Below are 23,813 nucleotides of genomic sequence, written 5' to 3'. Positions count from 1 at the left end.
TCACGAAAGCTTATGCTCTAATAAATTTGTTAGTCTCTAAGGTGCCACAAGTACTCCTTTTCTTTTTAAGTGCCAATGTTGACACAAGAACAAATGGATATAAACTGGCCATCAACAAATTTAGGCTTGAAATTAGACAAAGATTTCTAAGTGTCAGAGGAGTAAAGTTCTGGAACAGCCTCCCAAGGGGAGCAGTGGGGGCAAAAAACCTCACTGGCTTCAAGACTGAGCGTGATAAGTTTATGGAGGTGATGGTATGATGAAACTGCCTATGACATGTAGCTGATCTGTGACTGCTAACAGCCGGTGATGAGACATTAGATGGAGAAAGCTCTGAGTTATTACCGAGAATTCTTATAAAGTGAAAACTGTAATGGTGATGCTGTTTGTAGCAAGCTCTGAAAGAGACTAGCACTTCTTTAAAGGTAGCTTTGTTTGCATTAAAGATGGTTAGATTAGAAAAATGTGGTCTTACTTTGCTCATTTGTATACTTCTGATTCTTCACTGATGGTGGAATTATATAATGGAGCTCAGCTGAATTTACACGAATAAAGAAAAGGTGGTACAGGACAAGCTGAGTTGTCAGCCAGTTGCAAACTGAAAGGAAGGAAGCTGAGACCCACAGATGCTCTTTTGGAACAGAAGAGTGAAGAACATAGTAGATCTCCTCTCAGTTGAAAGGGCTGGAGAACCAAATGTCACATGTGAGTGTCCGGAAAAAGAATATGGAACATAGTGGCCACTGATAAGGCAGAAAGCACATGTGCTTGATGGCTAGAATTATTGGGAGGCTTACCTGACACAATTTAAAAAAAAATCACAGGGAAAATGAATGTCTGATCACAAGAAGTGATGGGTGACTATCTGCACATAACTAAGCTATGTAACCCTATGTGCCTTTTAGCATTTCTTTTGTTGTTCCCTTTCCCCTATCCCCCACTTTTCTTGTGTTTCTTCATATTGAGGCTCTGATTTTGATTGAGGTCTCTGAGTGCTACTATAGTCCAAAATAATAACAATCATTGTCATCCTGGCTGGAGAAGCCTTACTATAGCTTAAGAAACACTGTCTAGAGGTCCTCTACCCATAATAGCTTATCCTCTACCATAGCTTAAGAAACACTGTCTGGGGTCCTCTACCCATAATTCTACTTAGGAGCATTACAAATTCTAGAAAGTCAGCACAACATGCCTTTTCAGTCTCTTAATTTCACCTTCCTGGTTTTTCCACCATACTGATCATTCTCTTCCAGAAACAAATCTGCATGTGCTGTGTACTTTTTTGTAACCATATTTGCATTCAAGTACGTTATTTCCCCAGATTTTTCACAGATTTCCTTTTTATTGATTAGCAATTACTTCTGCCTAATTAATAAGCTGCATAGTCTCATCTAGTATAGACATCAGTATTGCTCCATGAAATAGCTTGCTATTAGAATACTCTGTTTTATTTTACCTAAATGATAAAATGCATAATCCCTGCCCAATACAGACATGTATTACTCCATGGAAGAGCTAGCAAGGATTTTTCAGTTGTGGTGTGGCACCAAGCTCTTTCCCAAATATCAAATCACTCCCCATGAAACGCTTTCTTCCACCAGCACTGGGAGTTGAAATGACAAATAATTTCTAAAATCTGGTCTCTCAGCTCAGTAACATAGATTTATACTGACATGTCAACATGGTAGCTATGACTTAGACACCTCAGGTTTGTCTATACTAGGGAAAGTTTGAAAAATTTCCCACTATTTCTAACACCAGTCTCTGACTTTCAGCACCATTTTCAACAGTGTCGAAGATTTGCTCCAAGCAGGGTTAGATAACATGGTGCTTAAAACAGTGTCACCAGCTGGTAGGCTGTCTACACTAGGGATCCCAATATTGACAACAAAGACTCATCTGAATGAGTTTTAAAATTTTTCCCTATTGAAGACAATACCTTTTCCCTATCAAAGACAAGAACTTTTTCTCTGCTAAGGTTTCAAAACAACATTAATTATTCCAATATGCCATTTATAGTGATAATTCTGATAATTCTGGAATAACTGGCATACTGCATCTGTGAAAGTGAATGAAACAAATTCTGTCCACTGGTATGAAAATAAATATAAGATGATTTCAACATATTGGGTTACTTAGCAGAATTCTATCACCAATTTTCCTGAGTGTCCTAAAAGCCAGCGTATTAAGTAATATTTAGAAAAGAAAAGAAAGATTTTCTTTCTTACCTGCAGTATCATCATTCATCTCCTCTAGCCCGGTGTTAATTCCAGCATCTATGGAACTCATTATTTTATCAATCTGCAAGAGAGAAAGCAGGAAAATATCTCATAAACTCATCTATTGTATTTTATTACAATTTTTCAAGTACCAAAACTAGGGCATTATTATTGTTATAAAAACAATAATACAATCAAGAAGATCACAAAGAAAAATGTAAAGGGCAACTTCTTCACAGTTGAATTTTTATTTTTCCTTTTTCTTTTCGTATTCACAAACTCCTATTCACATATAACTGTATCAGTATACTTTCAACTACTTTGTCATACTTTAGATGTATGTAATATAAATAACGAAAAAATTAAGATATATAAATGGTGACAATTTAGCGTAACAAACAGAAGGTTAAGGGGTGAATTGATCACAGTTTATAAGAACAAAAATTTGATAATAGACTCCTCAGTGTAGCAGACAAAGGTATAACAAGATCCAATTCAAACTGGAAATAAGACACAAATTTTGAGCAGTGAGAATAATTAACCATTTGGATCGAATTTCCAAGATGGATTCTCCATCACTAGCAATTTTAAAATCAAGGTTAGATGTTTTTCTAAAAAATATGCTCTAATTTATTAGGGAATTAATTCAGGGAAGTTCTATGAACTGTATTATACAGGAGGACAGACTAGATGAAGACAATAGCCCCTTTTGCCTTTATATCTATGAAATGGGAACGTAATTTATAGGCTGCAATGAAGCACTGAGTTGTTTGATGATGTTTGTAAGCCATTAGTGGACTATATAAACAGCAATGCTAATTGTTCATCCAAGGCATTCATTATAGGCTATTGGCTCCTCAGCAGTCACCTCTCTTGATGGAGACCTGTTTCTCTTTCCCACTTCACTGGGGTTTTCCAGACTGTATGGTTCCTTGCCTACACTGTGATATCCTCAGCAAGCCAGAATACCTAAAGAGGCCAGCATCTGTGCTTTGCTTTCTCTCTGAAGGCTTATGATTAGCGTAATTGACAGTGGTTATACATCACCACATGGCCCTGTATAAATAAGCACATTTATTCTTAAGGTAAAAAGCATTATACAGAAAACGTAAGAACAAAAAAATCCCTGGCCACAATGATATGTAAACTTAATACAGCAAGATCTCCCAAAGATATTGCAGGAAATTGACATATTTGTCACACTAATGGATAGAGATATTGGTTTGGGTTATTAAGCATCACCTCGCCTGTTCATTTAAAATTGTAGGGTGATTTTCTGAATCCTCTGTTTATTTGTTGTTTATTTGTTTTTCCAAGCCTACGGATGGAAAATATAATTGTGCCTACTGTGGCATGATATGGGTTGTGAGGCCATATTGCATTCCTTGCAAGATGCCTTTGCACATTTGTTAATTTGTAGGTTTTTACTAGTTTCATAGATTCCAAGGCCAGAGGGACCACTGTGATCCTGTAATCTAACTCCTGCATAACACAAGCCATCCACAGAATTTCTCCAAAATAATTCCAAAAGCATATCATTTAGAAAAAAAAACCCCAATCTTGATTTAAAAATTGCCAGTGGTGGAGAATCCACTATAAGTCTTGGTTAATTGTTCCACTAATTACTCTCACTGTTAAAAAAATGAATTATTTCCAGTCTGTTTGTCTAGCTTCAGATTCCAGCCATTGGACTGTTTTCTCTGCTAGACTGAAAAGCCCATTATTAAATATGTATTCACTATGTTGGTACTTATAGACTGTAAAAATCTTTTCTTTGTTAAGCTAAATAGATTCAGCTCTGTGAGTCTATCACTATAAGGTATGTTCTTTAGTCCTTTAATCATTCTCATGACTCTTCTCTGAACCCTCTCCAATTTATCAACATCCTTCTTGTATTGTGGGCACCAGAACAGGACATAGTATTCCATTGGCAGTCACACCAGTGCTGAACACAGCAGTAAAATAACTTCTCTACTACTATGTGAAATTCCCCTATTTATGCATCCAATTATTGTATTAGCTCTTTGGGCCGCAGCGTTACACTGGGAGCTCATGTTCAGCTGATTATCCACCACAACCTCAAAATCTTTTTCAGAGACACTGTTTCCCAGGATAGAGTCCCCCATGCTGTAAATATGGCCTACATTCTTTGTTCCTACATGTATACATTCAGCGGTATTAAAGCACACCTTGTTTGCTTGCGCCCAATTTACCAAGCAATCCAGATCACTATATATAAGTGACCTGTCATCTGTATAATTTATGACTCCCCAATTTTTATGTCATCGGAAAATCTTATCAGTGATGATTTTATATTTTCTTTCAGATCATTGATAAAAATGTTAAAGGGCATAGAGCCATGACCCAGTCCCCACTAGAAACACGCCCGCTCAATGACATTTTGAGATCTATCAGTTAGCCAGCTTTTAATCCATTTAATGTGTTCCATTTTAATTTTAAATTGTTGTAGTTTTAAAACTAAATGTCATACAACACCAAGTCAAACTCCTTACAGAAGTATATTACATCAACATTATTACCTGTATCAACCACACTTGTAATCTCATAAAAAAAGAGACATCAAGTTAGTTTGAAAGGATCTATTTTTAATAAACCTGTGTTGATTTTGATTAGCTATATACCCTCCTTGAATTCTTCATTAATTTAATCCTATATTCTTCCCTCTGCCTCCTTCCAAGAAAGACCATAAAACAAAAAAGTAGGTCCAAGTGCTGGTACGGTACAATAAGAGAGAAAGCATGATGACAATAAGTAAAAAGTGTTTGGAAATAGAATAATTTATTGTTTATTTGTTCATATATTTAATGTTAGGAAAGAGTTCTACGTTTTCCTACGTGATAATACCAGTGACAGGAGAAAAATCAGAGAGAGGATATAAAAATCCCAGCAACTGCAATTTTAGAACCACTACACAATTTTGGGTAAATGAAGTTTTCATTTTTAAAAGGTCAGATTTTGATTTCAGTAACTTCATGCTTTTCCTAAAATCTATACCAGTGACTGAGATTATGATGTGACTCTAAGCATCTTTTCATTGAGAAGATATAGCTTTCACAATTCAAGCCACCTTGTTGGGACTCTATTAAATCAGCTGTAAAAGTGACCTGCAACAATTTTTTAAAAATTGAGTTTTTTTCTGAGACAAAAGCAGCATGTGAAAGTTCTGGGGTTCTTTTCAATTTTTTTCTGCCTTTTTAATGTTTTTAAATACCCTGGAGCTCATCTCCACTGGAGGTAGCTCATGTAGTAGCATTACAGTGCAAACTGTGAGGGTAGATGATAGAGGTGCACTGTGTAAAAAAATGACCTACACCAAAAAATGGCTTAGCCCAGTTTCAAACCCTTGTATGCAAAAGAGGCAAACAAACAAAACAAGCAAACAAAACCTGAATGCAGACAAGCTTTAGAATATCAATCTCTGTTGCCATTGGTTTTGCCAGAGGAGCTAATGGAGATCTCTGAGGGTATGCACTGTTAGTTTTTACATTTTAATTGAAAAGAAGTGGTGGCATAGCTTTAACTAAAATGTTCTCTCTCTATAATGTTAGTCAGTCATTGACAACAAATAGATGATAACATTTTTTTAAAAAGAATCTTTAAACTGGGACTAAAAGGCTTCCCCTCTCAACTGCTCAGTTTTCACCCTCTTGAATTTTATTCTATCATCACTTTGCTAGACATTAGAGAATCTTCTAGGAAAGACAGGACATAAATTTCTAATTTTGAAAAACAAGCTTTAAAAAATAAATCAACCCAAACCAAACACCAAAACCCCTCCACACCTTTCATGCCGTCTTTATAGGTCATAAAATGAGGGGTGCATGTGTGGAGAGAGATACTCCCTTTTTGCAGCTTACCTTTAAAGAAAGGTGACTGCAGCTACACAACAGTTGCAATATTTCAAATGTCCCCCTCTCCTAACTCATTCACCACAATAAGATGGGAACTTCAGTGTCTACTGGGGATAATTTATATGCTTAACATTTAGCACAGCAGTAAGGAAAAAACTCAAATAGAGTAAAGATGCTATAAAAATATTGAAAACTTTAAACCAAATTCTGAAATTACAGAAAAAATGTCCTTCAAATGCATCACAAAAGCAGCATTATCCTGTACCCACATCAAAACAGCCCCAAGCATAGCTCCCCTTTCCTGCCAGGACCAGGAACATATGAAATGCTGTGTACAAGGGCAATTGACTGTCAGAGGATGTGTTATACATCAAGGGCTTATGGAAACTCAACAGGTTTTGTTCCACTTAAAAAAGTGGAATCTACAGATTTTTCATATCTGCGATTCTCTATTGTCCCTTGTGGGCATTAACTGGTGCCCTAGAGAGACATATGGAAATAATCAAAAAGCTTAGAAATAGCAAGGAAGAGCAGCAAGAAGAAGATATTTTATCAAGTTTATAAACTCCAGTAATGAAGAGGTTTAGTAGAATATAATATGTGCTTTCTCCTGAACATCACAGAAAGTTACAGGATTACTTCTGACAGGTTTCAGAGTAGCAGCCGTGTTAGTCTGTATTCGCAAAAAGAAAAGGAGTACTTGTGGCACCTTAGAGACTAACAAATTTATTAGAGCATAAGCTTTCGTGAGCTACAGCTCACTTCATCGGATGCATTTAGTGGAAAAAACAGAGGAGAGATTTATATACACACACACAGAGAACATGAAACAATGGGTTTATCATACACACTGTAAGGAGAGTGATCACTTAAGATAAGCCATCACCCACAGCAGGGGGGGAAAGGAGGAAAACCTTCCATGGTGACAAGCAGGTAGGCTAATTCCAGCAGTTAACAAGAATATCAGAGGAACAGTGGGGGGTGGGGTGGGTGGGAGAAATACCATGGGGAAATAGTTTTACTTTGTGTAATGACTCATCCATTCCCAGTCTCTATTCAAGCCTAAGTTAATTGTATCCAGTTTGCAAATTAATTCCAATTCAGCAGTCTCTCGTTGGAGTCTGTTTTTGAAGCTTTTTTGTTGAAGTATAGCCACTCTTAGGTCTGTGATCGAGTGACCAGAGAGATTGAAGTGTTCTCCAACTGGTTTTTGAATGTTATAATTCTTGACGTCTGATTTGTGTCCATTCATTCTTTTACGTAGAGACTGTCCAGTTTGGCCAATGTACATGGCAGAGGGGCATTGCTGGCACATGATGGCATATATCACATTGGTAGATGCGCAGGTGAACGAGCCTCTGATAGTGTGGCTGATGTGATTAGGCCCTATGATGGTATCCCCTGAATAGATATGTGGACAGAGTTGGCAACGGGCTTTGTTGCAAGGATAGGTTCCTGGGTTAGTGGTTCTGTTGTGTGGTGTGTGGTTGCTGGTGAGTATTTGCTTCAGATTGGGGGCCTGTCTGTAAGCAAGGACTGGTCTATCTCCCAAGATCTGAGAGAGCGATGGCTCGTCCTTCAGGATAGGTTGTAGATCCTTGATGATGCGTTGGAGAGGTTTTAGTTGGGGGCTGAAGGTGATGGCTAGTGGCGTTCTGTTGTTTTCTTTGTTGGGCCTGTCCTGTAGTAGGTGACTTCTGGGTACTCTTCTGGCTCTGTCAATCTGTTTCTTCACTTCAGCAGGTGGGTATTGTAGTTGTAGGAATGCATGATAGAGATCTTGTAGGTGTTTGTCTCTGTCTGAGGGGTTGGAGCAAATGCGGTTATATCGTAGCGCTTGGCTGTAGACAATAGATCGAGTGGTATGATCTGGATGAAAGCTAGAGGCATGTAGGTAGGAATAGCGGTCAGTAGGTTTCCGATATAGGGTGGTGTTTATGTGACCATCGCTTATTAGCACCGTAGTGTCCAGGAAGTGGATCTCTTGTGTGGACTGGTCCAGGCTGAGGTTGATGGTGGGATGGAAATTGTTGAAATCATGGTGGAATTCCTCAAGAGCTTCTTTTCCATGGGTCCAGATGATGAAGATGTCATCAATGTAGCGCAAGTAGAGTAGGGGCATTAGGGGACGAGAGCTGAGGAAGCATTGTTCTAAGTCAGCCATAAAAATGTTGGCATACTGTGGGGCCATGCGGGTACCCATCGCAGTGCCGCTGATTTGAAGGTATACATTGTCACCAAATGCGAAATAGTTATGGGTCAGGACAAAGTCACAAAGTTCTGCCACCAGGTTAGCCGTGACAGTATCGGGGATACTGTTCCTGACGGCTTGTAGTCCATCTTTGTGTGGAATGTTGGTGTAGAGGGCTTCTACATCCATAGTGGCTAGGATGGTGTTTTTAGGAAGATCACCAATGGACTGTAGTTTCCTCAGGAAATCGGTGGTGTCTCGAAGATAGCTGGGAGTGCTGGTAGAATTGGAATTAATTTGCAAACTGGATACAATTAACTTAGGCTTGAATAGAGACTGGGAATGGATGAGTCATTACACAAAGTAAAACTATTTCCCCATGGTATTTCTCCCACCCACCCCACCCCCCACTGTTCCTCTGATATTCTTGTTAACTGCTGGAATTAGCCTACCTGCTTGTCACCATGGAAGGTTTTCCTCCTTTCCCCCCCCTGCTGTGGGTGATGGCTTATCTTAAGTGATCACTCTCCTTACAGTGTGTATGATAAACCCATTGTTTCATGTTCTCTGTGTGTGTGTATATAAATCTCTCCTCTGTTTTTTCCACCAAATGCATCCGATGAAGTGAGCTGTAGCTCACGAAAGCTTATGCTCTAATAAATTTGTTAGTCTCTAAGGTGCCACAAGTACTCCTTTTCTTTTTAGGATTACTTCTGGTTGACTTAAATTCCCATGGAAACAATAGACTCTGCTAAGTGTTTGGCACTGAGAGCAAAAGTGGATTCCATTTTGTCCCAACTGTCAAACCATTATGTATTACCCCATGATACACATTCCCTGAGGATCTGTTGTTGGGCATATTCATTTTGTAATTTCTTCCCCCAGTAACTTTGAAAAGAGAATAGTTCCTCCACGATTTTATGCATTTGTTTGTGTGTAAAGTGACCAAAGACTTACTTCTTCCCATTCTGAAGTGAAGGATGGTGTTCTTTCAGAATTTCCTTTAGAATTTTGTTGGCTTGGTGTGGGTTCACTCCAGCTGCTTCCTGCTTTTTTCCCATTAGGTGGATGGGAGATGAGATTAGAGTCAGACTTTGAAACATTTTTGGATAAATGCATTTCAAGCAACGTCTTTGGCAAAGATCGAATCCTCCCAAGTGTGCACGCTCGCTCCACAAATCCCCCAGTAGTAATAACCCATTGCTCGCCTATTCTTGTTTTTGTGCCAACCAATGTGTGATTTTCTAATGGATTAATTTTAGTATGAAATATGGTTCTGTTTACAACTTGTGGTTTTTTTTTCTTAGCTGGAGGATCAGGGTTGTTTTCCTGCTGTAGCTGTCTCTGTTGTACTGTGTTCTTGTTTAAACTGCTTTCCAGTAGATTGCTGCAATGGTTTGCTTTACTATATAGTTGAAGTGGATTTTCAGGTGGGTCACATGCAGGTGATGACCCATGAAGTAGACCAGCAAATTGCTCAGTGGGGTATCCTTTGGGAAGCTTGTTTTCAGTGGATGTTTCTTGCTGACAAAGATTCTCTGCAAAATAGTAAGGGGTTTTTTTGTTTATAATTTTCATCAAATATCTTTAAAAATCATACTGGTCCTAACACGGAATTATTTTTGGTATGCTCTTTGGTACTTAACTATGTATGGAAACAGAAGCTTGATATTTCCTATCATAGCAGTCATGCACTGGTTTATTGTTAATTTGTTAGAAAATTGCACTTTGTTTTTTTCTTGATAAATTTGATTAATTGGTCGGCTTTGGTTGGAAAATAAATATGAACACCTCGGGAGTGCTGTAAATAAGAGCTAATAGAAAGGGGAATTGTTAAGGTACTAATGGTCATTTTTATCTATTAACTTGATGATTTCTCTAAGTTTGCTATTGAGAAGAAATAGGTACAAACTATACAATCTGGTATAAACTACATTATCTGTGTATGTGGTAAAATGCATGTGAAACTATGATTGACAGAGATATTGTACTGTCAATAATTACTCTTTCTACAGCCTAGTTAGTAACTTTGCATCTAAACTAGGATTAATTTTTCCTGACAACAGCTAACGAACAGTTCTGGATTTTGTTTTTATTTCTTGCAAATCTGCAAGAACAGTTCAAAGTAACAGCAGCCATTGTAAAAAAAAAAAAGAATAGGAAATCAAACACATTGTATTGTCTCCAAAGTATCCCATGTCTCTTCTCTTTTTACAATAAGTTTTCTGTATGATTCGGTACAAAACACACTTTTTTAGCAACCACTAGGAATGTATTTGCCCTAGTAAACCTGTATCTACACAGACCAAGAGAAAGGACTGAGGGTTTCTCCACACAAAAGTTGTACTGCTTTCACTATACTGGTAAAGTTAAAGCAGAACCACCCCCTTAATATGGATGCAGTTATAGCAGTGAAAGATGCGCCTTATTATTCCTGGTGCTTTTATACCAGTATAACTGTGGCTACACTAAGGTTGTACCTGTATAACTATTTCAGTTAAAAAACAAACCAAATATCACCCCCCAATGGAAATAATTGTATCAGCGTAAAAACTGTACGTAAAAACCTTTGAAGTCAGTTTGATTTTTGCGCACAGTGAAGCTATCAGAAGGAATAAAATTTATCACCATATCATAAATTGCAAGAAAGTCGATCAGTTTCCTCCAATTTTCTAAAACTTGTCATAAACCATGGTTCTTAAACTATGGTCCATAGAAACCTTCCTGATGGTCCATAAAATTAAACATAATTTGAGAAACAAGCAGTGGGAGATCTAGAGAGTTGGGAGAGGAGATTGAACACAAGAGACTCTTCTTTCACTGGTCAAAAGTCTGAAAAAATTGGAGAGCTACTCTTCCAAGCACATTGCTCAACACTATTGCACAATACTAAGCAGAACTAGAAGAAATGTAATAGCCTGTTAAAGAAAAAGTACTTATCTCATTTGAAAAACAGATGACTAAAATATATCTGTTAGGCAGACCTGAGCATTTTGGAACAGAGAAGTTGTAGGATGTTATGGCAAAGAAGAGGACGTGGGATGTGATAGAGTTTGCAGAATCAATGACATCAGGAAGGCTGTTTTGGGGAGGGAAAAAGAGGGCAAACCCCTTATTTTCTTTCACCTTTTGAAATTTGCTGGGTGAGTTCTCTGGGGGCGTCACGTGGAGGGTAAATTCGGAAGGTGGCAGCTGTATATAAGCTGACTTACTTGACTCTACTAAGAGAGCAGGATCACTCTGACTGTGCACCGAATAACCATGACTGTGAGATCTCTCTCTCTGGTTGTGCATCTAATTTACTTAGAAGTGTTAGTTGATAGTTTGCTTTTCTTTTTTTAGGCATTTTCCTTTCTATAGTTTGCTTTAAATAGAATATTCTAATAGTTTGTTGTATACAATCCTTTCTTTTTCCCGTTTGAGCTGAACACTTAATATTCTCTAAATACATCCAATATATATATTTGCTTGGTTTTATTATTGCTCACTTTCTCAGGGTTTTTAGTGTAAGGGACCTGGGCGTAAGGCCTAGCAGTCACAGGTGGACGGGGGTTCACACATTAGGGACAGAAATCAGTGAACAGGGATTGGAGGAATCACTAGAGCTGGGTTCAATAAGCAAGAGTCATGGTCAAAGTCAGGCTGGTGTAGGAGACCGGAGATCAAAAGTAGCATGAGTCTGGAATCAGGATCAGAGTCAGGCTGGGATTGGAAGCCAGATACCAAGAGACAATGTGAGGTCTGGAGCCGCAGCAGGCCCAAAGTCTGTGTGGTTGCTCAGACAACTTCTTGGGGCACCCTCCAGGGTTAAATAGGGCACTTGGCCAATCAGAGGCTCGCAGGATTCTGTTACTTTGGACCTCTTGGGCTTCCTGTGGTGCCTACTCTCTACAATACTCACTGTCTGTGGCTTGGCATGGCCACCGGGGGGCACTGTGGGACTATCAGCTGTCCCAGGCTCTCTAGAACAAGATTCTAATCCCTGAATCCTAGTTACACCTCTTCAGGGGCACCCTTCCTCCAGGTGGGTGCTAGGCCTGGTTTATCTGTGTAGTCTAGATTAAACCTTTTTACTAGGTCAGGGGCATGGACTTGGGCAGCGGGTTCCCAGGAGTGTTCTTTGGGATCATAGCCTCTCCTCCCCCAAGTCAATCAGGTAGTACAGTCTGCCCCTCTGCAGTTTAGAGTTGAGGATAACATGGATTATATATTCCTCATACCCATGGACCTGGACTGGCAAGCTAGCTGTTGGGACTGATTGGGATTGAGGTCCTCTATATAACGCTTCAGCAGGGTTATGTGGAAAATGCATTTTAAGAGCTTGAGAGGGCTTCAATTTGAAGGTGATGAATTTTATTTGCTGAACTGGTGGTCTAACTTGCAAGATGTCTAGTTTGTATGGAGATGTTTTGCTGCAAGTCAGACTATTTGGCCTACCATGAGAGCTGAGCCTTCCTGGAGTCGACGGTTTGTGTACCACTTTTAATCCTATGTTGAGTCTTTGATGTGGTCCTTAAGCTCTTCCTGGATATGGTGAATTTGCTGGATCCAGTCAGCAGCTGCTGGGTTCAGGGAAGCTGCTGGCAAGGCTGTATGGAAGCAAGGGTGGAACCCATATTTGGCAAAGAAGGGACTCTGCCCCATGGAGGCATGATTGGCATTGAATGAGAACTTGGAGTACGGAAGGAGGGAGAACCAGTTATCTTGATGGTAGCTGACAACGCACCTTAGGTATTGCTCTAATTCTTGGTTCACTCTGTCTGTCTGCTCATCTGTCTCGGGGTGAAAAGTAAAAGAAGGAGGGAAAAGTGCAAACTTTCTTGAGCCGGACTACTTCATGCACAAAGTGTGAAACAAACTGTGGGCTTCGGTACAGAAGCCCACAAAGATGGATCGCTTGAACCACCAGGAGTTGAGCCACTGTTTCTGCAGAGGGCAGGCTGTCACAGGGAATGAAGTGCACCATTTTGGTCAGTTGGTCTACAGAAGTCAAGACTACAGTGTGGCTATCAGAGTCAAGGACTTCCATTATGAAGCCCATTGTGATTGAAGCCCAGAATCTAGGCGTGGTCTCCAGAGGTGCTAGGGCACCAAGAAACTTAGAACTTCATATCTTAGTGGGCACACACAGCTCAGGAATCAACATAGTCCTGGACTTCAGGCTACATATGGGACCACCAGAAGAAATAGAAAGCTATGTGGAAAGTCTTAAGTATCCAAAGTGGTCTGCAATGAAGTGTCATGGCAGATATGGAGCACTTCTAGCCAGGGGGCCCTGGTGGAACGTATATGCGCTCATCGAGATAGGTGATCCCATCCTGTGTGGAGCACTGCATTTTGATTCTGGCTCTCATTTGCTGTTCCGTCACCTCCTGAGATAACAGATTGCCTCACAAAGTGGATCAGATTAGATCAAGCAGGTCTTGGCATATTACGGCACTAAGGAAGTTGCAAGATTTAGGAGAAAGGGTAGTTCTTGGTTGCTCCTTGCTCCCTTGGTAGAATTCCCCCTTTCAGAATAAAGCTTTGGCTTTCCCATTCTTGGTTCCCAAGTGATAGGTGATGACAAAATTGAATGGAGAAAAGAATAACGCCCATCTGAGCTGCCTTTGGTTCAAGGCTTGAGCCTTCGATAGATATTCAAGGTTCTCATGGTCAGAAAAGACTTGCAGTGGGTGGGTGATGGTGCCACTCTTCGAATTCAATTGCAAGTAGTTCCTTATTTAATATTTCATAATTCTGTTTGGCAGGGGTGAGTTTTCAGGAGTTGTAGGCTCCTGAAGTAGTAGGCAACATTTGCTGTGGACTATGCCTCTGAGAGAGTATGGCCCCAGTGGCTACGTTGGAGGCATCAGCTTCCATTATGAAAGCCTGGGCTGGGTGCTGGTGTGTTAGAATGGAAGCAGAGGTGAAGGCAACTTTGAACTATTTGAAAGAATTGTGAGCTTTGGGTATTTAAACAAATTTAGCAGCCTTACGGAGGAGGTTGGTAATGGGGGCTATTTGTACTGAGAAGCCTGGAATGAACTATCAGTAAAAATTTGCAAAGGCCAGGAAGCAGTGTAACTCCTAACAGGTCATGGGCATGGAGCATTTGCAGCCAGCCTCCACCTTCTGGGGATTCATCTTGACGCCGTCTGGGGAAAAGATGTAACCCAAGAATTCTGTCCGTGTTCTTTCCAGGATGGAATGAACATGGCAACAATGCTGCTCAGGATTATCTGAAAAGACAAGTATGTCATCAAGATAGCTGATTATATATTGGTTAAGGATGTGTCTAATTATGTCATTCATGAAGTGTTGAAAGAATGCAGGAACATTGGTCAGCCAGAATGGCATAACTCAATTTTTGAAGTGCCCAAGCAGGTTTGAAAAGCAGTCTTCCATTTGTCTCCTGCCTTGATGAGCACTAGATTATAAGTGCCCCCGGGGTCCAGTTTGGTGAAAATTCTGGCAGATTGGAAACTCCAAGATTATGCGGAGAGGGTACCTGTTTCAGACCGTCATCTGGTTTAGGGCCCGATATTCTATGCAAAGGCATAGCATTTCATACTTTTTCTTAACAAAAAGGACTGGAGCACCTGCTAAGGAGATGGAGTGCCAGCTGAAGTCCTAGGCCAGGTTTTCTTGGATACATGCATGAAGGGCTCCTAACTTGGGCTTGGACATTACATAGATCCATCCATAAGGGACCTTCACCCGGGTTGCAGGTCATGGGGCAGTCATAGTCCCTGTGCAGAGGTAGTGTGTCTGCGCTCTTCTTCTCTAAAACATCCACATAATCCCCATACTTTTCAGGGAGATGGGGACTTAGGTTTGGGAGTGACTCTTTCTGGCCAGCCTCTGCCATCTGGCATTTCCAAACAGGTTCTGTCATTTCTGATCAGCTGCAGGAGTCCTGGACTAGGAGGTTGGGGTCACGTGCATGTAGGCAGGTGGGGCCACTTAGGGCAGCATTCAGAGGAGAAGCTGATCCTTTTCTTGCCAGGTGTTGCAAGGATCCATGCTACTCCAGCCAGGTGATGCCAAGAATTAGGGGGAAACATTGAGAATTCATCAGATTGAACGACAGCACTTTCCAATAGACCTAGATTACGACCTCTAGGAGTATTGTTTCCTGTATCACTGGCCCCAAGGACAGGAGGGTCCCCTCTACCATTTCTATGAGAAACAGTATGGGCTTTAAACGGAGCGGAATTTGTAGTGCTTGAGCAGCTTTGGCATCTATGAAGATATCAATAGCCCTGAAATCAATCAGGACTCAGTGGTGGGGAATTGGCTTGGCCCCATCCATGGAACACAATTCTATTCCTACTTGGAAGCATGGGGAGGATCTGCATGTCTCAAGGGTTGGGGGTGGGTCTAGTGCATAGTGCCATGGTGGTGGGCTGGCCATCCCTGCCATACGTCCTGGGCTCACTCATTTCATGATTGCTTGCAGGTTGAGGTCCATGACAGGCATGAGGTGAGGGTATGTACTGGTGCTCTGCAATTAAAAAAAACAGGTTATTGTGCTGTCATCATTCCTTTTCTTCCAAAGTCTAGTGTCAGTGGACCAGATCAACCGGCAGCAGTTCATGGTTGGACCCTGGGGTTTTTGGTGTGGATGAAGCAGTAGCAGGGTGCCCCTCCACTCCTCCTTTTGCTCACTCAGCCAGTTGTCAATGCAGAGAGAGAGGGAGAGAGAGAGAGGTCAATGAATGCGTCCAAATGAGTCAGGGTCTCACCATGGGCTAGCTCATCATTTACTTCCTCACTTAATCCACACTGAAAATTATGCAGTTGGGCTGCCTCATTCCATTCAATGGCAGCTGCGAGCATATGAGGAAGCTGGCCCTTGCCCTTGCTGGAGCCTTTGTCGTGCAGCTTCCGCTGAGCAAGAGCGATGAGGATAATAAAAAATGGCTAAAAATGCTTGCAGAAAGGAATTCCAGTCTGTTAACACTGGGTTGTCCTGCTCCAGCAGGGGAGAATAATAAAATCATAGAGTATTAGGGTTGGAAGAGACCTCAGGAGGTCATCTAGTCCAATCCCCTGCTGAAAGCAGGACCAACACCAATTAAATCATCCCAGCCACGGCTTTGTCAAGCTTGGCCTTATAAACCTCTAAGGAAGGAGATTCCACCACCTCCCTGGGTAACCCATTCCAGTGCTTCACCACCCTCCTAGTGAAATAGTGTTTCCTAATATCTAACCTAAACCTCCCCCACTGCAACTTGAGACCATAGCTTCTTGTTCCGTCATCTGCCACCACTGAAAACAGCCTAGCTCCATCCTGTTTGGAAGGCCCCTTCAGGAAGTTGAAGGCTGCTATCAAATCCCCCCTCGCCCTTCTCTTCTGCAGACTAAATAACCCCAGTTCCCTCAGCCTCTCCTTGTAAGTCATGTGCCCCAGCCCCCTAATCACTTTCGTTGCCCTCCGCTGGACTCTCTCCAGTTGGTCCACATCCCTTCTATAGCGGGGGGGACCAAAACTGGATGCAATACTCCAGGTGTGGCTTCTCCAGTGCCGAATAGAAGGGAATAATCACTTCCCTCGATTCGCTGGCAATGCTCCTACTAATACAGCCCAATATGCCATTAGCTTTCTTGGCAACGAATCCACTGTAATCCCCAGGTCCTTTTCTGCAGAACTGATGCTTAGCCAATCAGTCCCCAGCCTGGGTATGGGACTCTTCCTTCCTAAGTGCAGGACTCCGCACTTGTCCTTGTTGAGTCTCACCAGATTTCTTTTGGCCCAATCCTCTAATTTGTGTAGGTCACTCTGGACCCTATCTCTACCCTCCAGCGTATCTACCTCTCCCCACAGTTTAGCGTCATCTGCGAACTTGCTGAGGGTGCAATTAATCCCATCATCGAGATCATTGATAAAGATGTTGAACAAAACTGGCCCCAGGACCGACCCCTGGGGCACTTTGTTTGATACCGGCTGCCAACTAGACATCGAGCTGTTGATCACTACCTGTGGAGCCCAACAATCTAGCCAGCTTTCTATCCATCTTATCATCCACTCATCCAATCCATACTTTTTTAACTTGCTGGCAAGAATACTGTGGGAGACCATATCAAAAGCATTGCTAAAGTCAAGATATAACACATCCACCGCTTTCCCCATATCCACAGAGCCAGTTATCTCATCATAGAAAGTGATCAGGTTGGTCAGGCATGACTTGCCCTTGGTGAGTCCATGTTGATTGTTCCTGATCACCTTCCTCTTCTCCAAGGGCTTCAAAATGGATTCCTTGAGGACCTGCTCCATGATTTTGCTGGGGACTGAAGTGAGGATGACCAGTCTGTAGTTCCCCAAGTTCTCTTTCTTCTCATTTTAAAATATGGGCACTATATTTGCCTTTTTCCAAATTGTCCGGGACCTCCCCCAATCGCCATGAATTTTCAAAGATAATAGCCAATCCAGAAACCCAATCCAGCACTTTTCTAGCAAGTAAACTGATAAGTAGTCCCACCCTGGCCTCGTCGGTGGGATGCATTTAAGGGCAGAGCAGGAAAGGAAGATGGCATTGGTTCAGAAACCCCTTGAATTTCTGGTGGTTTCCATCAAAATGTTAATGTAGTGGTATTGCGGGGTCCTGTTCAGACAGCAATGGCCCAACCTGGGCCTGGAGTATGGTATTCTCTTCCCGGGACCGTGCTAGCTGCTTGTGAAATGTCTGATTTTCTGCTAAGAACTGTGCTACGTGGGATCACAGCTTTGAAGATGCATGATCTGCTCGTGCAGATTTAGTATCCCATGGGGTCCAGTGGGTGATGGTAGACCTGCCCCTTCCATATACCTGTTAAAGGCTCCCACAGAGGGGGTTGGAAGTAGGTCTGGGTAAAATATAAGGGACCGGGGCTTAGACAGTCTTGCCTAGCAGTCACAGTTGGACTATGTCAGGAACATAGTCGGTGAGCAGCGGTTGAAGGAATCGCTAGAGCCAGGTTCAATAAGGAAGAATCGGGGTTTAAAATCAGGCCAGGGTTGGAGATCAAATGTAGTAAGAGACTGGAATCAGGGTCAGCACCAGGCTGGAGTCAGAGACCAGAGATAGCACCAGGATGAAATCAGGAGGTAAGAGTCAGAGTCAGGCTGGGATGAGAGGCTGGAGATCAGGAGATGAAGTGATGTCTGGAGTCGCAGTAGGCCCAAAGTCTGTTTGGTTGCCCAAACAACTTTCTGGGGCACCCTCCAGGACTAAATAGGGTGCTTGGCCAATCAAAGGGCAGCAGGTAACTGTCACTCTGGGTCTCTTGAGCAGTACTTCCTGTGGTGGCTACTCTACACAGTGCTCCCTGAATGTAGCTCTGGCTGGTCTCCTGTTGGCAACTTGGAACCATCAGCTGTCCCAGGCTTTACAGCACTGGGTTCTAGTCCCCAGATTCTTACATGTAGCATTAAGACTTTTTCTAGGAAGTAGTATCAACATAATTTGCAGAGAGGCCAAAGACATACTTTACTAGGTGCTTTACAGGACAAATAAAAATACATGTTCCAAGTGACTGGCTTACTATGTTCATTAGAATTGTAATAAAATATCATTCTGGTTATTGAAGAGCTACTTTATAGCAGTGCTGATGACTGATCTCTGATACAAAATAAAAACATCTTGTTTTCACTACCACCGCGATACTGATGTAGCGCATCTAGTGAAGACGTGCTACATCAACAGGAGAGTGCTTTCCCTTCAACGTAATTACTCAACCTTAATGAAAGGTGGAAGCTATGTTGGCAGGAGAGTGTCTCCCACCAGCTTAGTGTGGTGTAGACACCGCTTTTAGTCAATGTAACTTAGGTTGCTCAGGGATGTTTTTTCACCCTCCCGGAGCGACGGAAGTTACTTCGACTTAAGCGGTAGTATAGACAAACCTTGAGTGTGCTTTTGTATACTGAACACTGAATTCTTTTCTCTGTATTTTTCAAGTACAAAGTGCAAGAAAAGTAGGAAGATTTCTATGATTTTAGCCTTCAACACTTTCTCTAGTGTGGTTTACCCAAATAACAAAATTATTGAACATCGCTTCCCAAATTTAAAGGGTATGGGGTTACCAAAGGTTAAAAATAGCTGAGTGATAAGGAATAAGATTCAAAACTTCTTACAGACACTCCTTTTGTCAGTGGGTAGGGAATTTCCCTCACATGTGAATCTTTTTATGTACATTTTTTGATGACTAGCAAAGAATTGGTAGTCTTGATGCATCCATCTTTCACTAATGAAGTCCAAACACAAAAGAAACAGAAACAAACGGGAACTACATTCATGCACACATGCAGATATCTACATTTGTCTGTCAAAAGGTCAAAGCAGGGTCCATATCTGATGTGGCCAATGTGGGGCAGCCACACTGGTATGTAAAACTACTGGTATATAAAACATTGGTGGAAGGGTACTCACTTCTTACCCAATGAAGATTTATTATGGGAGAGGAACTGAAAAGCAGATTTTCTTTTGTTTTTACATACCACTTATGGTCATTGATGTTACTGAAGTGTAATGTGAATATTTAATATAACAGTTTCACCCAAATATCATTTTAATAGTGTGCATTAGAGGTAAGGATGGTAGCACTGCCTATCGTTAAGACTCTGCAACACTTCCTATAAGACAAGACACTGTTTTCAGATGAGTATAATTTTGCCAAACTTTAACCATTTGGGCTGAAATTTGCTATGCTGGCTGTCTGCCTCTGGCTGATTTATTTATTTATATTAATGTTAAAGCCAAAACGATTCAACTGTTTCCAAGAACAAGGCGAGGGGAAAATATAAGTTCTGACATTTAACAATATGTAACAACCTTTTTCAAATAGCTCTAGTGCCCCCATGCTTTGGAGTAAGCACTGGAATCTTGCAGAGAAGTGGCCCTTGTGCCAGGCAAGTGCCTTTTGTTGTTGCTGTGAAAATGGCCAAAATTTGGCCAAGTTAAAAGCCTTTGAAGAAATCTTAGTTTGCACATGCACAGTAGAGACATTTCAGATTTCAGCAGCTAAAATCTCTGTAGATTTCATCCTCACTGCATGCTCCAAGCCCTCACGACTCCTAATGCTGACCAGATTGCTCATGTACCCTCCATACAGAGGAACTGAGCATGTTTCAGTCTAGGGCTGTACGGATCATGCTGGATTTTCTCTAACTATTATTCTGGGCAGCTTTGGGCCACGGTGAAGTCAGGGACCACAAGTGAGAGTGGGGAGCATGTTTCTCCCATGCTATCAAGGAACACCCTCCTGGTGCCCAAGCAGTGTGGATGAAGAAGCTGCCTGACTTGAATGCAGGGGAGATAAGAGCTGAACTCGGGGAAGGGAAGAGAATAGATTGAGACAAGAAGTGAGAGAGAGAGTGGGTGGGGGAGAGAAACTGTGACTGGGTGGGAGGAGACTAGAATTGCTCAGACAAGGAAACTGGGACTGGTAAACAGTAGGGGGAGGAATGGAGCAGGAGGGAGACAACTGGAAGCCAGGAGGGAGAGTAAAGACAGATAAGACTAGAAGCAGTTTGATCAGGCAGCCTTAATTCTGGCATTTCCTAACTTTTGAGAGCTTGACTTTCAACCTTATTAATCTTTTAACACAGTTGTGTGTGTAATTGTATTTGTGTGTAATACATTATTTTGCTGTAGCATCAGTATTGTGGGTGCTTAGTGCCATTTTGTCGAGGGAATATAGGAAGTTCAACAGTGAACTAGACCAGTGCTCTATCTAGTACAATATCCTTTCTCTGTGGCCGATTCTTGATGCATCAGAGGAAAGCAAATAATGGATAATTCTTGATGCATCACAAGAAAGCAAGTAATGGATAATCACAGAATAACCTGCCCATATGGGAAGTTTCTTCCAAACACAAAACAGCTAGTCATTAGCCTGAAACATGAGGTGTAATATAAATCGTTAAATGTTATTTTGTCTAATATAACTGTGGATGTTCTCATTATCCATATTGATGTCTGATTTTTTAATCCCTTTTTTGAGCTCTTGGCCTCAATTATATTTAGCCACAAAGAGTTCTTCAGGTTAATCATATGTTGTACGAAACAGTATTTCTTTTCATCAATTTTAAATTTTAGCTTTTGGCTTCATTGTGCATCCCCATAGTCTTGAATTATGAGAGAGGGTACATAGGAATGCCAGATGTAACATCTCTATACTTTCTTTATTTTAAATAATCCTATATAATGTCCTTCTTTTCTGTTTCTCTCCAAAATAAGCAGTCCTATTTTTTTCAAACACTCTCAGATAGATGTCTTCCCGTAGCTCTTAATAATTATCATTTGTCGTGAAAGCCCTCCTATTTCTATTTAATCGTTTTTTGAATGGATGACCAAAACTGGACACAGTATTCTAGACTATACCTACAAAGGATGCTCAAAATGTGATATTTTACATATTAATTCCTATCCCATTCTTTATACATAGCAATATTTTGCTTGCCCCTCTTCAGGGTGGATAAAAATCAATTATTTATAAATAAATTTTAAAAAATTGATTTTTAAATTTAAATACGGATTTATTTTTTAAATTACCCATTTAAAATTAAATTTGAAATTGACAATTTATGTTAAGACCTAAACCCTTATTATAATCTATTTAAATTAAATACAAAAGTAATTTTAAGCAATATATGTTTGCAGCCAGGTTTTATAGAAAGTCAAACCATTGAACTGATGGAAATCATTAAGTATTTGGAACCCGAATCTGTTGAAGTGCTAAACCAGATTTGACAGCAGTAGCTACTTATGCAGGTGCAGAGAGAATATTTTCTTCATTTCAGTTAATTCATCTAGTTCAATTCAATGATAGGTGATTCAAAGTTAAGATACTGGTGGGAGTTGAAAAATCAGAAAATCTTGTTTTCCTCTTCCAGTCTGTGAATAAAAACTGGGTGTGAGAGGATGAGATCTACTACTTTTAAAAGCTTGAAGAATATGGTGACCGGAAACAATATGTTCAATTTACTAACTTCAGATAATACTTCCTTTGTTTAATAAATCAATTTTAAATGCAAAACATTTTTAAGCATATGTATCCAGCATATTTAAAATAGTTTTATTTAATTTAAAAAATATAGCGCTATTTTTATACTTTTTACTTTGCATTTGAGTTTCCAAACAGAGCTTACTACAAATCTCAAGTAAAAATTAATCATTATAAATAAGAAATGCATCATTCACTATTTTCTAACCTAATATAAACAAACTTACTTTAATTTAGATTCTTAATTTTAAATTCATGTAATTTCTTAAATAAATGTGTACAGAAATAATGTATTCTTCTGGTTAGCAAAAAGAAGCACCAATTTTTGTGTGAAGGCTATATTTAGTTGCAAATCAACATGTTTTAATGGTTTCCAACCAATAATAATCAACCTTACTTCAGGGAAATAACTGAAAAGTACAAATGCAATTTAAATGAAGGTTTCCTGCTTGCTGCTTTAAATCAATCCACCCTGCTTTTTGACTGCTGTTGGGCACTGAAAAGGTGTTTTCACTGAGTTGGCTATAGAGGCCTAGAGTTGTTTCTTGAATGGTTTCAGTTAATTTTAAATCCATCACATATATGAACAGTTAAAATTGTTTTTCCCAATGTGCTCAATGCCCTAGTTTTCTTAGGCCCCTCTAAAGCTCTTCAGTCTTCTCTTGGTATTTATAACTATCTTTAAATTGTTGTTTCAACTTGTTTAATTGGCATTGAAGTAAGGGCATTGTTTTATCAGAGGGTTACCATCACCAGCCCAGTCTTCCCTACCCTTGCACAGGTACTCAGAGAAAGATCTAAATGAGCAGGTCCTTGGGATACCCAAGAAAGAGAATACTTGGAGAAGGCCGAGTTCCTCAGCTGAATCTCACATGGAGGAATTCTGTTTATGTTAAACTATTTTATTTTCTTTCTAACCCTGAAGAAAAAAACCTTGAGGAAGAGATCTCGCTTATGAATCTTGTTTTTGCTGCTGCTGTGCCATTCCACAAGCTTACAGTCATGAACAATGTCTGAAATGCAAAAATATATATAGGTGTACTTATTTCAGCACCTCTGATGTCATCATTATTCTTGAGTGCAGTGCATGTATTGCCTGCCTATCTGACTGCCTTTGTTATGGAAGTGTCCATAATATTACCGTGTGCGCAGTGCATGTAAAACATTTTAGAACATATTTCCATTTACAGACACTAAATAATCCAGGTTTGCCATTATCTCACAGCCTCATATTGCTATTTTGCTAGTATCACTAGGGTATATACAACCAGCTTTTGATTTAGACAACAGTTTGCAATTTAAACACCTATTTACACATGGGTGCACCACAGTGCACCTCCTGTGGTACAAATATGGATTTCTGCTGACTACTATTTCCTATTTACACTGCTTGAGTAATATAATGTACAAATACCTCATCAGACTAACACGACATTCTGAATCTCACTCAGAGACTGCTGAATTTATTAAGCAAAGTTCAGGAGTATTCTAAATTCAAATACATTATGTGAATTTCCTATTCTGACTTATTATAACTGACTTATTCAGACTTGCATCCCATGAGAT

General features: G+C 40.5%; 1 protein-coding gene across 6 annotated transcripts in view; it reads right to left on the bottom strand.

The window, feature by feature from the left end:
* Nucleotides 1-23,813, bottom strand: part of ANKS1B (ankyrin repeat and sterile alpha motif domain containing 1B) — a 740,833-nt gene that overhangs the window by 358,482 nt on the left and 358,538 nt on the right. For all 6 annotated transcript variants that reach the window (XM_043491651.1, XM_043491643.1, XM_043491691.1 and 3 more), the window contains exons 14-15: nt 9,240-9,820; nt 2,229-2,301 (exon numbers count right to left, since the gene is read on the bottom strand). In XM_043491651.1, the coding sequence (XP_043347586.1) occupies nt 2,229-2,301; nt 9,240-9,820 (654 nt within the window). The remainder of the gene's footprint in view (nt 1-2,228; nt 2,302-9,239; nt 9,821-23,813) is intronic.

This window comes from Dermochelys coriacea, chromosome 1 (assembly GCF_009764565.3).
Source record: "Dermochelys coriacea isolate rDerCor1 chromosome 1, rDerCor1.pri.v4, whole genome shotgun sequence".
NCBI classification, from domain to species: domain Eukaryota; kingdom Metazoa; phylum Chordata; order Testudines; family Dermochelyidae; genus Dermochelys; species Dermochelys coriacea.
The sequence above is the reverse complement of the archived record's forward strand: the minus strand, read 5'-3'. Positions and strand labels throughout refer to the sequence as shown.